The following is a 14704-nucleotide window of genomic DNA, read 5'->3' as shown; positions in this document are numbered from 1 at the left end:
AGCCAACCAGCCAGGGCCTCTTTTTAACTTTTTTTTATGTACTGATTATAGAGAGGAAGAGAGAGAGAGGGAGAGGGAAACACCGATTTGTTGTTCCACTTATTTATGCATTCATTGGCTGGTTCTTGTAGGTGCCCTGACTGGGTTTGAACCCACAGCCTTGGCATATTGGGATGACTCTCTAACCAATTGAGCTACTCAGCCAGGGCCATTTCTCCATCATTTAAAAATTTTTACTGTAGGTTGGCTTCGCTTTTCTGCACCTAAATTTTGTTTCCTTGCTCCTGATGTATATTTTTTTCTGATGTAAAGTGAGACATATGTAATGTGTCTTTATTTCTCTGGCTGCTTTCAAGGTTTTTCTCTTTATTTTTGGTTTTTAAGAGTTTGATTATGACATGCCTAGGTGTGTTTTCTTTATGCCTGACACTGCTTGGGATTTGCAGAGATTCTTGGATCTGTAAGTTGATCCAAAAATTCATAAACTTTTGGGTCATTATTTCTTCAAATATTTTTTTCTGCCCCAGTCTCTCTATTTTCTCCTTCTGAGGTACCATTATATTAGACTTTTTATTATGGTGTCTCAGGTTCACATTACCTGTAGTTACTCTCAATTCTTTTGATTAGAGAATTATTTTTAAATGTGTCTCCAAGTTCACTGACCCTTTCTTCTGCCATCTCCAATTTGCTTTTACTTAACATTCTAAAAAATGTATTAAATGTAATGGGGTAACATTGATCAATAAGAGTACATAGTTTTGGCCCTGGCCGGTTGGCTCAGCGGTAGAGCGTCGGCCTGGCGTGCAGGGGACCAGGGTTCGATTCCCGGCCAGGGCACATAGGAGAAGCGCCCATTTGCTTCTCCACCCCCACCCCCTCCTTCCTCTCTGTCTCTCTCTTCCCCTCCCGCAGCCAAGGCTCCATTGGAGCAAAGATGGCCCGGGGATGGCTCTTGGCCTCTGCCCCAGGCGCTAGAGTGGCTCTGGTCGCGGCAGAGCGACACCCCGGAGGGGCAGAGCGTCGCCCCTGGTGGGCGTGCCGGGTGGATCCCGGTCGGGCGCATGCGGGAGTCTGACTGTCTCTCCCCGTTTCCAGCTTCAGAAAAATACCAAAAAAAAAAAAAAAAAAAAAAAAAAGAGTACATAGTTTTCAGGTAAATGTTTCTATAGCATTTGAATTACTGATTGTATTGTGTACCCATCACCCAAAGTGAAATCATTTTCTATCACCATATATTTGTCCCTCTTTACCCCCTTCTCCCTGGTAACCACTTCACTTTAATCTGTGTCCATGAGTCTCAGTTTTATATCCCACCTATGTGTGAAATCATATAGTACTTAGCCTTTTCTGACTTATTTCATTTAATAAATGTTTTCAAGGTCCATCCATGTTGTTGTAAATGGCAATATGTCATAATTTCGTATGGCTGAGTAGTATTCCATTGTATATATGTATCACATCTTCTTTATCCAATACTCTATCAAGGGACACTGCTTTGGCTGTGTCCATGTTTTGGCCACTGTGAATAATGCTGCAGTGAATGTGGGGTGCATGTGTCTTTGCATACCAATGCTTTTGAGTTTTTTTCATAGATACCCAGTAGAGGGATTGTTGAGTCATACTGTACATCTATTCTTAATATTTTGAGGAACCACCATATTTTCTTCCATAATAGCGGTACCAGTTTACATTCCCATCAGCAGTGAATTAAGGTTCCTTTTTCTCCGCAACCTCTCCAACACTTGTTATTACCTGTCTTGTTGGTAACAGTCAATCTAACAGGTGTGAGGTGGTATCTTGTTGTAGTTTTAATTTGCATTTCTCTAGTAGCTAGCAAAGACAAGCATCTTTTCATATATCTATTTGTTGTCTGTATGTCTTCATGAGAGAAGTGCCTGTTCAGGTCCTCTCCCATTTTTGATTAGATTATTTGCTTGGTAGTTGCTGAGCTTTATGAGTTATTTTTATATTTTGGATATTAACCCCTTATCAGAGCTGTTGTTTGTAAATATCATCTCCCATTTGGTTGTCTGCCTTTTTGTTTTGTTGTCGGTTTCTTTTGCTGTGCAGAATCTTTTTAGTTTAATATAGTTCCACTCATTTATTTTTGCCTTTATCTCCTTTACCTTTGGGGTCAAATTCATAAAATGTTCTCTATGGCCAAGGTCTATAAGTTTGTACCTATGTTTCCGTCTATGTAATTTATTTTTTCAGATCTTATGTTTAGGTCTTTGATCCATTTTCCAATTTGCTCTTAAGATCTTTAAAATCCATCCAGTTAGCTTTTCATTAGTTGTTGTATTTTTTGACTATAGAATTTTCATTTGGTTCTTTTTACATTTTCCATTTCTCTGCTTAAATTCCTTCTGTTTATTCATTATGACCACTTCTTCCTTTGAGTACTTATATATATTTATACTAGCTGTTTTTTTACTTTACTCCAACATCTGCATCATCTTGGGGCTGGTTTCTATTAAGTGCTTTTTCCCTTGGTTAGGAATTACATTTTCATGTTCCTTGCATGTCTAGTAATTTTTACTGCACTCTTGACATTGTGAATGGCACTTGCAGAGGCTTTGGATTCTATTTTCTTCTGAACTGCACTGATTTTGTTTTAGCAGGCCTTTCATTTTGAACTTTTAGAGGCTTGGTTTTGTATGTATTAGGGGGGATCTATTGCAGTTTTGCCTTTAGTCCTAATGCAAACCCTTTAGTCTTGGGACATAATTTCTTCTACAGCATAGAATTTCTGTGGTTCCATTGAAGTGCCCACAGTATTTATATAGTCCTTGTAATATGGCAGGACTTGAGATTCAAATTCTCTCCTACCCTGTGGTAGGTGACAGCTGAGTCTCTGTTCAGACTGCTGCTGTCTTCCTCCTGGGATTTTTGAATAGTGATCATGCATGTGCAGTTCAGGAGTCAACCAAGGATTTGAGGGCAGTTTATATGCAGGTTGGGGGATTTTCTCCGTCATTCCCAGATGCTCTGGCTGACCCAAACTCTGTTCTCTGGCACCTCAAGTCAATAGGGTTAGAGCTTTCTTCTCACATTCTAGTCATCCATGCCCTAAATAGGGCCCTCCATAAAAGCAGTATTAGCATGGACCTCACTCAGTGCATTTCTCTACCAGTAGTTAGGTTCCCCTAGTCTCGGAGTGCTTTGGCTGATCTTCAGTGCTTTCAAATAGTTATCTTTTCTATTTGGCTAAAGTTGGTCATTTTTATCTGTGGACAAGTTAGCCCTGTATACGCTGCTCAGTTATTGCCCAGACTAGCCCCTCTGTATATTTGTTTTACAAGCATCAATCCAGTTGTGCCTGCCTTTGTGGTTAGGACACACAGTGCCTGCTGAAATGCTTGGAACAGATCTGGTGTCATGCCCACCTGGTGTGGTCCTGGCAGGACAGAACCAGGAGGAGGTAAATCAGGTCGGGTGCTAAGCCACACCCCTCTTTCCATGGATGTTATCGTGTGTGGAGCACATGTACTCAGATCTTGCAGAGCAAAGTACCATGGGCATTTTAAAATAGGAAACATCACATAAAGACTTCACACCAATATTCATTTGACAGCTACTCTTTGAGCACCAATCATGTGCCAGACACCAGGCTGGGGATAAAGATGTGAGAAGGGAGACTCCTTTAGGGCCAGAGATGGTAATGGAGAAATGATTTGTGGAAGCCCTAGCTGGCCCTTGCCCGCTGTCAGGCAAGGCCTCCTGGAGGGGAACTCTGCACTGAATCTTTTTTTTTTTTTTTTTGTATTTTTCTGAAGCTAGAAACGGGGAGAGACAGTCAGACAGACTCCCGCATGCGCCCGACCGGGATCCACCCGGCACGCCCACCAGGGGGTGACGCTCTGCCCACCAGGGGGGATGCTCTGCCCCTCCAGGGCGTCGCTCCGCTGCGACCAGAGCCACTCTAGCGCCTGGGGCAGAGGCCAAGGAGCCATCCCCAGTGCCCGGGCCATCTTTGCTCCAATGGAGCCTCGGCTGCGGGTGGGGGGGGGGGGGAAGAGAGAGACAGAGAGGAAGGAGAGGGGGAGGGGTGGAGAAGCAGATGGGTGCCTCTCCTGTGTGCCCTGGCCGGGAATCGAACCCGGAACTTCTGCACGCCAGGCCGAGGCTCTACCACTGAGCCAACCGGCCAGGGCCTCTGCACTGAATCTTAACTAAAGAGAGGGAGTTAGGGCAGAGGGTGCATGCACAGCTTTGGGCTGAGGGAGCAGCATGAACAGAGGAGAGGCTAAGGGCCAGGTGTAAGCTGTGGGAGAAAGTACAAGTCAGGAGTGAGAGGAGCAACCCCACTTGTTGAGGCAGCACCTCCTCACTATGGCCCTTGGCAGGTGGGGTGGGGGTCAAAGCTGTCTCAGCAGTAAGGCAAGACTCATTAATACTGTGCCTGGGCCTCCTGACATGCTCAGGCACTGGGGAGCTGACTTGTACCACAACTTTTGAGATATATAAGGCTCTGGATGGCACTTCAACTTGCAAAGAGTGGGCTGATGTGAACAACATACACCATTTCTATACTTTCTCCCCTCCCAAAGACTTTGACAATCAAACACTCCCAAAGCTATGTAAACCCTGCTAACTGTTAGGACTTTATTACAATAAGCACCCAGTCCAATTCCAGCCACCATGGGCTGAACAATGAGCCATTGAAGCCGTTGGTGGTCTTGACTCCCATCTACCCTCTCCCCCAGAAAGAGGTCTGGCAGTGAGGCTTTGGTGGGCAAGGTGGTGGTGTGGCTACACCATTGCATCCCACAGGGACTTCTAGAGGCTGTGGGAATCAGTTTTCTCACTTGTCAAGCGGGAAACCTCTGCTCCCTGAAATATACATATCTGGATGTTGCTTTGATCTCCTCACATTCTGTCTCCTATCACAACCCTGGTAGTTCAGGAGCTAATCACAACTGTTCTGGGGAAATTTATGGGGATGAAAATTCTTCAAAGATGCTAGAAAGCACGAGGTTCCATTAACTGTTCTCACCACACATGGCCTGTGTGCCTCACTGCTAAGACTGTAAAAGGGAAGTGTATGGGGTGCCCTATGCTGCAGTGCTCACACACATGTGCCCGGTGCCCAGTCCCTTGGGAGCCAGGCTGGGTCAGTGGTCAGTGGTCAGGGCAGAGAGCTGGGCCCAGCTGGCTCCTGACCTCCAGCTGTTATATAACAAGGTCACACGGTCTCTTTTATGGTTCTACTTTATTCCCAAGCATTTGGTGTTATTTGATCATCAGTTATAAGCCAAAAAGATCCAAATTTTATTAGGGGGGGAAAAAAAGCTTAATTTCATGGCCAGATCACTGTCCCATAAAACCCTAGAGGCCAGGACCTTGGCAGGCTTGAGGGGGGCTTGCCTTGCCTGTCATTTTTGCTGTCACCACTGACTTTGAATTTCCTGCTTGGACCAGCCAGGCAGCTAGGGGCTGTTTCCTGAGCTCACGAGGGCTCACCAGGGTTTGATCTTCACCCTGTGGATGCCCCATTCCATGTCCTGTCCTGGTGGGGTTCAGCTCTAAACACAATAGGCACATAGGAGGAGGTCTTCTTGCTGCCCATTCCGATGGCGCTGGGAAGGCTGCTGGGCCCTGGTTTGGGTTTCGGGATTAGGGAAACCCGAGCACCATAGCACGTTGGGGCTGGGATTAGGTGAGCTCAGCTCTAAGATGCTTTGCTGGGCCCCATGGGGCCCACTCAGTGGCCTCTTTGCTGCCCTCACAGGCACAGGTGCTTGGCCAGGATCCACCGACCGGGTGGATGTGCAGGGTTCCTGGAGCCTTCAGTGGCAGGACCAGAAACCCGAGAGACTGCTGGAAGCTGGGGCACAGATGGGGGAGGAGTGGGCACAGGGCAGAGTGGGCAGCAGGGAAGTGCACTGGGCTGTCCTATCCTGCAGACATTATACCCAGGTCTGAAGGTCGTGGCCCCGGCTCTCCCATTATCAAGTGCCTGTCCACCCTGCCCCCTCCCTTGGGCATCACTCCTGAAGTCACTCAGCCCTGCCTCTGCCTGGTGGGAACCCCTGGGGTGAGGAGGAGGGGGAAGTGGCTTCCAGAGGGGGCTTAGGAGGCTCAGTTGGCTGTGAGCAACTTGGGGAGGCAGGAGTGGGCTCCTGGCTGCCTGCACCTGAATGGCCTGGCCTGGACCCCAATGTACTCACAGAGCCAACACCAGTGTGTACACTTCCAGTGAGGGAGGCAAGCACAGGGCACTGCGGTCATGTAAGAAGGCTCCTCACTGGGGTGGCTGGGCACCTGGGGCCTGAACAGGGTCCGGAGGGCTCAGTGACATGGCCTGAAAGCCATGCGTCTATCAGATGGCACGGGCCCTGATGAGCACACGGCTGACTCAGGGCCCCCTTCTTGCAGGGTCCTAGGTCACCTGCACTGCAGCAGCTCCTGGCAGCTCTGCACCCTGTGGTGAGCAGTAGGTGAAGGGCTCAGGCTTGCATCAGGTTGGAGAGTTGGCTGGGGCCCAGGACACTGCCTGTGCTTCTAAGCTACTGCCTGGGCTAGGTGAAGTGAGGTATGTGGCTGAGATGAGCCACTCCAGGGCCCTCAGGAGCTAGCCCAAACCTGAGGCCATAGGCACAGATACCCTGAACCACAGGCACCACCTGATACCAACCTGTTTCTCATGGGGCAACTCTGCCTGCAAGGGCCCCGGGCTCAGCTCAGAGGTCACTCCCTCAGCCAGGCCTCCCTCGCTGTGTTAAAGCATGGCTGACACACATGTGGGGTGGGTTCCCCACTACTGCTGAGAGAAGCTGGGGGTCTTGGCAGGGCTCTGAGATGCTGGGAAGACACCAGAAGCCTATAGACAGTCTAGAGGGAGACTGCAGCCTGAGCATGTTGGCCACGTCCTGTGAGCTGATGCCCCCTTCTACACCCCCGGCTGCCAGTCATAGTTTCTCTCATCAGGCAAGGCCCACCGCTCCCCTGCCTCGCCTATGTCGTCCTCAGTCCTGGCCTCAGTGACTGCTTATCACCCCTCCTCTGTGTACCTGGAGTGGCGGCCAGCCAGAGCCAAGGGTGAGGCAGGGAGGGGTGGTTTGGCCCCTGAGCGGCAGCCCCTCTCCCGCCCATGCCGTTGTGCAATCTGAGCCATAAGCAGAAGCGTGCAGGACGTCGCCGGGGGTAATTGTAGGTTACACAAAACAATCTAAGGAATTAAAATCATATTTTCATTGCACCATAAAAACATGCAAAGGCGGCGGGAAGGCGGCCCTCAGGCCAGGTGGAGAGCACCTGGCCTGTGGCGCTGTGGCCCCTCCCTCAGTCCCTGGGAGGAGGGGACAGAGTAGGGGTGGGCCTAGAGAGGGCCCTCAAGCCATGCGGTGAGCCTGCAGCCAAGCAGCATGCAAGACAGATAACACTGAGTCAGTGCTCTGTCCTGCAGCCCACACTGTTATTTAGACTTGAGACCCATGTGCACAGTGGGCCCTGGCCTGAGTGAACAGCCTGCCTGGCTGCAGCTCCAGGATCAGGTCCCTAGGTCCCACAGAGCAGTGGGTTGCTGGGCCCCATGGTCGGCAATCTTGTACTGACACAGCATGTGGTTTGAAGGTGGCTCAGGTGACAGTGGTCAAGGAGTCTAGGCCCTTTATGGCAGGTTTTCACCTGGAACACCCATGGCTCATGAGATGGGCCAGGCCCCTGCCCAATATTTACCAGGAGGGTGTGAGCCCCTGTGCAGGGAAGCCAGCAGGCCTGGCTGGGTCTCTGAGACGGTCCTGTGGTGCTTCATGGACACATAGGCAGCATCCTCCAAAAGTGGTTCTGAGTACCCACAGGACTGGACAGTGAGGCCAGACACAGCCCAGAGAGTGGGCGTTACAGACACAGCAGGCATGCTGGAGCAAGGTCTGTGCTGCGGAAAGGAGTGTATAGAGAAAATCATTGGGGGGTTGTGGGGGCAGGCACATGTTGACCACCCTCTGGCTGCCAGTGACAGGCAATCCTGACTCTCACCCCAAAGCAGTGCCCACACAGGCAGCATCAATTTTCATCATCACAAAAAGCAAAAGGCCATTTTAGGTTCCTCTTTTGCCCAAGGCAGAGACCCATCCAGCTTAAGGAATCTGAAAGCCTCTGTCCAGAAGGGGCCTCTTCTGCTGCCCTGGCAGCCCAAGAATTAGCTGACCTCTGCAAACCTCACCTTTGCCTCCAAGACAGGGACATACCTCCTCCCAGTGGAGAGGCAGCCCTCCGAGCAGGATCCAGGATGGGGCGTGCCGCCAGCCGTGCGTTAAATGGGACACGGCTGATCTCGCGCTGCACTTGTCGAGAGGGCCCGGCCCAGCCCAGCACTTGGCATCTTAATTGGGCGTCTGAGAGCTTCTGCACACGCTTCACACAGAGAGTCTGAGGCTCCCGTAGGCCCATTAAGGTGCAAAGACATTCCTTTGTTTGCTGACAAGCAGGGTCCCATCCAAGGCTCCCGGGCCAGCAGACTAAGTGATGTTTTCTTAAGAAAGACACAAGATTAACCACCACTAAAGCCCCAGCACAATGCCAGGCCCTGCCCGTCGCTGTCAGCGCTATCTCTCTGCAGTGACTGACAGGTGCGGCCGGTGCCGACGGGTGCTCCCTGGGCCCATCAAGCCTCAATGTGCAGGATTAGCTTGAGCACAGCAGACAAGCTCACTTGGAGGCTGCCATGAAAATGTAATGAGCTAACATTCAGGGGACAGAAAGCCTTGAACACCTCTGTCCACTCCTGTCACTGGGTCACACTGTTGGCAGGATGCTCTGGAACAAAGCCAGAGGCTTCCCACCCTTCCTGAGCACCTACTGGGCGCTCAGAGCACCTGTGAGGTGCACAGAGGGTCCCAGGAGGGATTCCACAAGATCTGTGCCGAGGAAGGGTGCAGGTTTTCCGAGGCACTGATGCTGGGAAGGCAGTGATGCTACCCCAGCTCGCATCGCAGAACGACTTGGAAGCAGTTCCCAAATGATGGAGGGAGGTGATGGGGGGTGACAGGCTGGCTGGCCAGGCCCCACCCCACCCGGGCCATCCTGGGGGCACACTGGGGATGCCATAGGCAAGGCACATTTTAGGAAAACACCCTCTTTATTTGCACTCCACAAACACCAGGAGGGCTCGGACGTGGGCAGCCCACAGAGTGGGTTTCTGCGCAGGTCGTCATCATCTGGCATCAGGGGCCGAGAAGGACTGGTCCAGGCAGCAACGGGTGGACAGTGCAGGTATGGGGGCTGACACCCCCCGGGAGCCATCCCTGCAGGGCACACGGGCAGTCCATCTGGACACGCTGCCCCACGCCAACTACTTCAGGGGCTCTCCAGGCTGGGGCTATTCAGGCAGGGCTGGGGGTCACTCGGGCTTGGCCTCCAGTGTCCTGCCAAAGATGAGGGGGGTCAGCATGAGGTGGCCACACCATCTCTGCATATGTCTGGCCGCGTCTCTTATGCCCAAGCACAGGAACCCTCCCAGGGAAGATGAGAAACAAGCCCCAAACAGTGCTCCCCCAGGTTGATGAGTCACAGGGAAGAATACCGTGAAAAAATATTTTGCGGTGATAACAATTTATGACAGGCTCTTAACAAAATAGCTCTTCTAGGTGTGACACTAAGATAAGAGTTTCCTCAGGATGCCCTTTGTCTATCTGTATGGAAGGCAGCCCTGTCTGGGGGACTGGGGTGAAGCAGGTATGCTCCAGGAGAGGCCCTGAGCCCACTGCCCACGGGACCCTCAGCCACTGCTCAGCCCCTCACATTGAGGCCGGAGGATGCTCAGACTGAGAGATGATAGATATGCCCTGACCACAGGCATCCCTTTAGCAGGGGTCAGGGAAGGTCTCGCTAATGTCTTCCTCCCCAGAAAAGGGTTGGGATCAACAACAGAGCCAGAGGCTTCCGGCTGCCACTGGCCCAGCCTGGCTTTGCGAAGCTCTAATAGAACCAGCTGTGTGGCAGCAGCTGTGCACAAGGCAGTATCTCCACCTTCTGGGCGACAGAGAAACGAGCTGCCGCTGCTCTGTGAGGAGCAAGGCAGGAGAGGGAGACCCGCTTCTCCTGCCCAGTGGCCCCTGGAACTCAGTCTGGGGGACACTTTCCACACTCAGTGTCCCACCACCTGAGATGGGTGTGAGCCCAGCTTCAAGATACTTTCAGCATGTGGGAGCAGCGGCAGCCAGGCCAGGGTCTGGGGGTATCCTGGGGAGGGTGGAACCCTTAGTGGCCTCCCTTTCTATCCTTCTTTGGCTACTATGGCCTGGGCCCAGGTCTCACCTGTCTGAGGTGGCACAGCAGGTACAGCCTGCCACACACCTGGAGGACAGTTCCCAGTGGCACTCTCCCTCCTCCCTTCACTGCTCTATTCTTACAAGGAGCCCGCCCCACACGTACCTGGATCTGAACCTCCAACCGGCCTGGCTTTGGGGACAGCAGCTGTGCCGTGTGTCCCGGGCCTGGCAGGGATGGCGGTTTACCCTCAGCAGCCGGTCACAGTGGGGTCCAGGCCTGAGCGCTTAGTGATACGCAGCTTGGCCACCTCCTCGGCACAAGTGGGGTGGATGCCCACCGTCTGCATCACCTGCGCATAGGAGGCCCCACATCTACATGCAGGGGGTGGGGGAAGTCAGGCAGTGCAGGGAGACATGTTCATGTTACCCTGTCCCAGGAAGGTGGCACACAGGGAAATGCCTCGGAAGTCTCGGTCTTCTCACCATACTCCAACCCTGGCCCCCAACCTCTCTCCTCCAGCCAGCAGCCAGAAACACCTGCCAACACCTGTTGGACCCATCCCGTCTCCCTCCAAGAAAACACCTGTGCCTGCAGTAACCAAGCAGCCCCAGCTCAAGCCCGCCTCCCCCTGACCTCTCCTTTACTTGCTCCAGCCCGGCCTCCTGCTGCTCCCAACCACTGGACACAGCTCCACTTGGGCCGTGGCTCCAGCCCATCCTTCTGTGGGGCCCACTTTCTCACTCCACTTGAGCCCACGTTTTATAACCGCAGCCTGCACCTGTCCAGCTCCTGCTCCTGGCCTGATCTTCTGCTTGGCACCCGGCACTTGTCACACATGTGCCTCCTGCACACTCAGCAACAACCACCTCCCAAGTCACGTGTGGGCACGCCACAGGGCACTCCCATCACACAGATCTTCTGATGTCTATGCACGCATGTGCTAGAATACCCATCTGGTGGGATGAGAGCCACCATGAACAACTGTCTGTTCATTTCAAATGTGGACAAAATACCCCCATGGATGGGTCCAGTCCTTCCTTCCGACTGTGTCTGAAATGTCACTCTCATCGCTCTACTGACTTGCTCAAACCTTCTGCATCTCCACTGTGCAGACTCTGGAAGACTATCACTGCTGGAACCCTCACCAATCAAAATGGTTTCTTGGTGTTTCAATTAAATTTTAAAATTCTGATCGAGACACAGCAGCTTTCTACTTTTTTTATTTTGTTTTCTTCGGAATTGCCTGTTTGTGTTCTCTGTTTTTCTATTGGATTCATTCTGTAATTATTACTGTTGATTTCTATGAGTTCTTTGCATATTAAGAAATCAGCCCTTCGCAGTTGCATTATTAAAAAAAAGGATGCCACATTTTAAAGAGTCTCTCTAGAAATTGTTCTAGAAGCTGAGCGTAAGTCCTGGCAAAAGTGTCAGTTCAGCATGGCAGAGTAGATGGAGATGGCTCTCCCTTCCCAGCGGCCACAGACATTTCCTAGGCTGGACCTGTGGACAGCCCGGCCTGCCAGTGCTCACACACAGGTCAGTGGGACAGGTTCCAGGGGTCACCTCAGCTGTTCTTCTGTGCCCAGGGTGTAGTGGCCTCCCCCCAACAGGCTCTGGCAAGACTCAGCAGAGCATTGCCCCAGACTCATGTGCTTCCTTCCAATGGTCACCCTGGACTGAATAGGGTATAACATGAATCCCATGTAAGGACCACAGACACATATTCCAAGAATGAGTCCAGCCCTGTCTGCTCTCTTCTCCTCCAAGGCCCAGCTCCCCTCCAAACCCAGTGGTCACCTTGATTTGTGTGTGAAGGGCTAGGAAGGCAATGGTGGGACCCAAGGCTCGCTGCTCTGTGCCAGGTGCCCCCATCTGAGGGCCCATGCTGCCCATGTGGAAGGCTGGGGTGCCACTGGGATGTCTGAACTGTTCTCGGCTTTTGCAGCCCCTCTATCATCAGCTTTTCTGGATATCGAACTTATTCCTTGAACCCCCACTCTGTCCTTAGACTTCCCATCTCCACACACCCCAAGTACACACAAGGATCCAGGAGGCATAATATGTTCTCTTCTATTCCCCTCTGCTTCACCCTATCTCCCGGCCTCTGATAGCTCCACACCCAGCTGCCCAACCTCCTCACTGGCCTGGGCAACCCATTCATACCCACAGCCTCCGTCAGCAAAGCCTTGGGCCCCACAATGCACAGCCCATGCCCAAGACACAGGTAATGTCCAGGGCTCTAGCAGATGAATGTCTATTTGGGGGTGGGGGGGATCTCACAGCACACTTAAAGCTGAGACCTTTCTCATGACTAACTGGGTATTGGGGCCCATGAACAAGGGCCCAAATCCTGCTCATTCTGAGTAGAAAAGACCCAAAAAGTGACCTCTCTCACCCAAGGCCACCAGGGACGTGAGGCCCTCCCCTAGCCCCCCAACCTGCCTGGCCATAGATAGACACTTGGTGTGGCTGGCTTAACAGGGTTTGGCTGGAGAAGAAAGCTGCCTCTTGTCTGGCTGAACCTGCCTCATCTGAGGAGACGCTCTGCTGAAAACACAGACAACACTACATAAAAGCACCATCAATGCAGTGGACGTTCCACTGTAGTGTTGCCAACATTCGGGACGCCAGTCTGAGCATCGTGTGACGGCCAACATTTTCCTGGACTTACTTGATCCCTAGAGCAAATCCTTGAGTAACTTCACCTGCATTGGGGCCGAGGAAGTGCAGGCCCAGCACCAGCTGTGGGGGCTCCCGCAGGCACACCATCTGAAAGCCACATTGTCAGCTGCCACCTGGTGGAGGTGGGACCCTGGGACTGCATGTGGCCCACCCCCTGGGGCTTGTGTGGCCACGTGGGGCTCCCCATCCCTGGGGTCCACTCTTTCCCCTCCCTCTCACCTCCTGGCTTGCCCCTACCCAGGCCCACAAGCACACTCACCTTTATGTAACACTGGGACGCATCCCGTTCAGTCACCGTGAACTCCAGTGGTTTATAGTAGGCGTGATAAACCTGAGTGATAAGATACCGATTCCTGGAGTTAGCGGCTGTAGCAAATCAAAATCCCTGGACATTTTCCAGCTCTGATAGGCTGTATGAACACAGCAGAGACCCACTTGGCCTGCAGGTTGTGGTCTGGGGCTAGGATATGGCTTGGCTGGCCATGAAGAGCACCCCTCTCTCCCACACACAGGCAGTCTATAGCCAGAGCCACACTGTGGGTCCGAGCCTCACCCTTCCGGGCTGAGACCCCCATGAACCACAGCAGCAGAACAGGCACCAAATTGGCCAGGCGCTTTTCACTGTAACTGGTCATTGAGCCCAAGGCTCAACACAGGGCGTGGGCACCACCCAGGAGTGCATCCCTGGTGTATGCTGCAGCGTGAGCAGGGTGAAGGAGACAGTGGGAGACAGGAGAGGGTTTGCGGGTGGCCATTTGGCCACCCCCAGGCACCCTGGTGCCTGTTGGGCCCGCACTTGAGCGAGGGGAGGGACAGACGCAGGCGGCCCCAGCCCACACCGGAGCTGCCGGACAAAGGCTTTCAGCACCCGCGAAGGGATCGACAGCGTGTTCGGGCTGCGGCTGAGTAAAAAATGAGCAGGGCCCTCACATATGTTGCACAGCCATTATTAATTAATGGAACTTCAGAGAATATTGTTCTAACTAAGACAGAATTGAAAAAAAAACAAACAAAGGGTATTTGGCCATTCAACATTGTGAAACATAAAACAACATTATAAAATGCCATGAACATATGTCCCAGTGTACTTGTGATGAATCAAACAAAAATAGCAAATAAAGTGCTGAGGGAAAGGCCGGCCTGTCAGGCCTGGCCTGTTGATGGAGGGGACTGGGGCGCTGGGGCAAGGGGCAGGCCCTGGAGTCCAGTGACTCATTCCCAAAGGGTACCAAGCCCTGCAGCGGTGGTGGTCATATGGGGTCTGGTTGCTAATCAGTCTGCCTACAGGCTGCTGCAGCAGCAAGAGAAAGCTGCGCCAAAGGCTCCAGCCTCCAAAGCCTCCCCACATCCTGCCAGGCTGCCTGGGGCATGCTCTGTGGCCACCCCCAGGCCACAGCTGGCCTGCCAGAGCAGACCCCAGAAGCAGGCTTGTCTGATGAAACCCCCCTGCCTCTGGGTGAGAGCCCAAGTCTGGGCTGCCAGGGGCCTGCGGGGCATGGGAGGGTCTCAGAAGAGGAATGGTGGCAGAAGCTGGCATGGGGCTGGGTGGGGTGAGGGGTCGCAGACTGCAGGAACCACAGGGGAGTCCGGGAGCTGCAGGAAGTCAAGGTACCTGGGGTGGGGCCAGGCTGGGGCAGGAGGATAGGGGACAAGGGGAGCAGAGGTCACAGTACAGGAGAATTCTTTCCAGGTCTAGGGAGACGTGCCCCCTACTTTATGGGGGTGCCCTCCAACACTCTTGTCTCACAGTCCCTTCTCGCCACATCACAGCGTTACAGCCATCTTTGAGGGTCTCCATACTCCACCC

The 14704-nt window shown here is 52.7% G+C and overlaps 1 protein-coding gene across 2 annotated transcripts in view; it reads right to left on the bottom strand.

Annotated features, from left to right (window-relative positions):
- Positions 1 to 9063: 9063 nt before the first annotated feature.
- The window catches only part of TXNRD2 (thioredoxin reductase 2), a 47741-nt gene continuing 42100 nt past the window's right edge, over positions 9064 to 14704 (bottom strand). The window contains exons 15-18 of one of the 2 annotated variants that reach the window (XM_066365355.1): positions 13157 to 13228; positions 12887 to 12984; positions 10378 to 10586; positions 9064 to 9368 (exon numbers count right to left, since the gene is read on the bottom strand). In XM_066365355.1, the coding sequence (XP_066221452.1) occupies positions 10463 to 10586; positions 12887 to 12984; positions 13157 to 13228 (294 nt within the window). In that variant the 3' untranslated portion in view covers positions 9064 to 9368; positions 10378 to 10462. The remainder of the gene's footprint in view (positions 9369 to 10377; positions 10587 to 12886; positions 12985 to 13156; positions 13229 to 14704) is intronic. The other variant, XM_066365356.1, reaches the window with a different exon arrangement.

The sequence above is a fragment of the Saccopteryx leptura genome, chromosome 2 (assembly GCF_036850995.1).
Source record: "Saccopteryx leptura isolate mSacLep1 chromosome 2, mSacLep1_pri_phased_curated, whole genome shotgun sequence".
Classification (NCBI taxonomy): Eukaryota; Metazoa; Chordata; class Mammalia; order Chiroptera; family Emballonuridae; genus Saccopteryx; species Saccopteryx leptura.
Note: the sequence above shows the minus strand (reverse complement) of the source record. Positions and strands in the feature narration are given on the sequence as shown.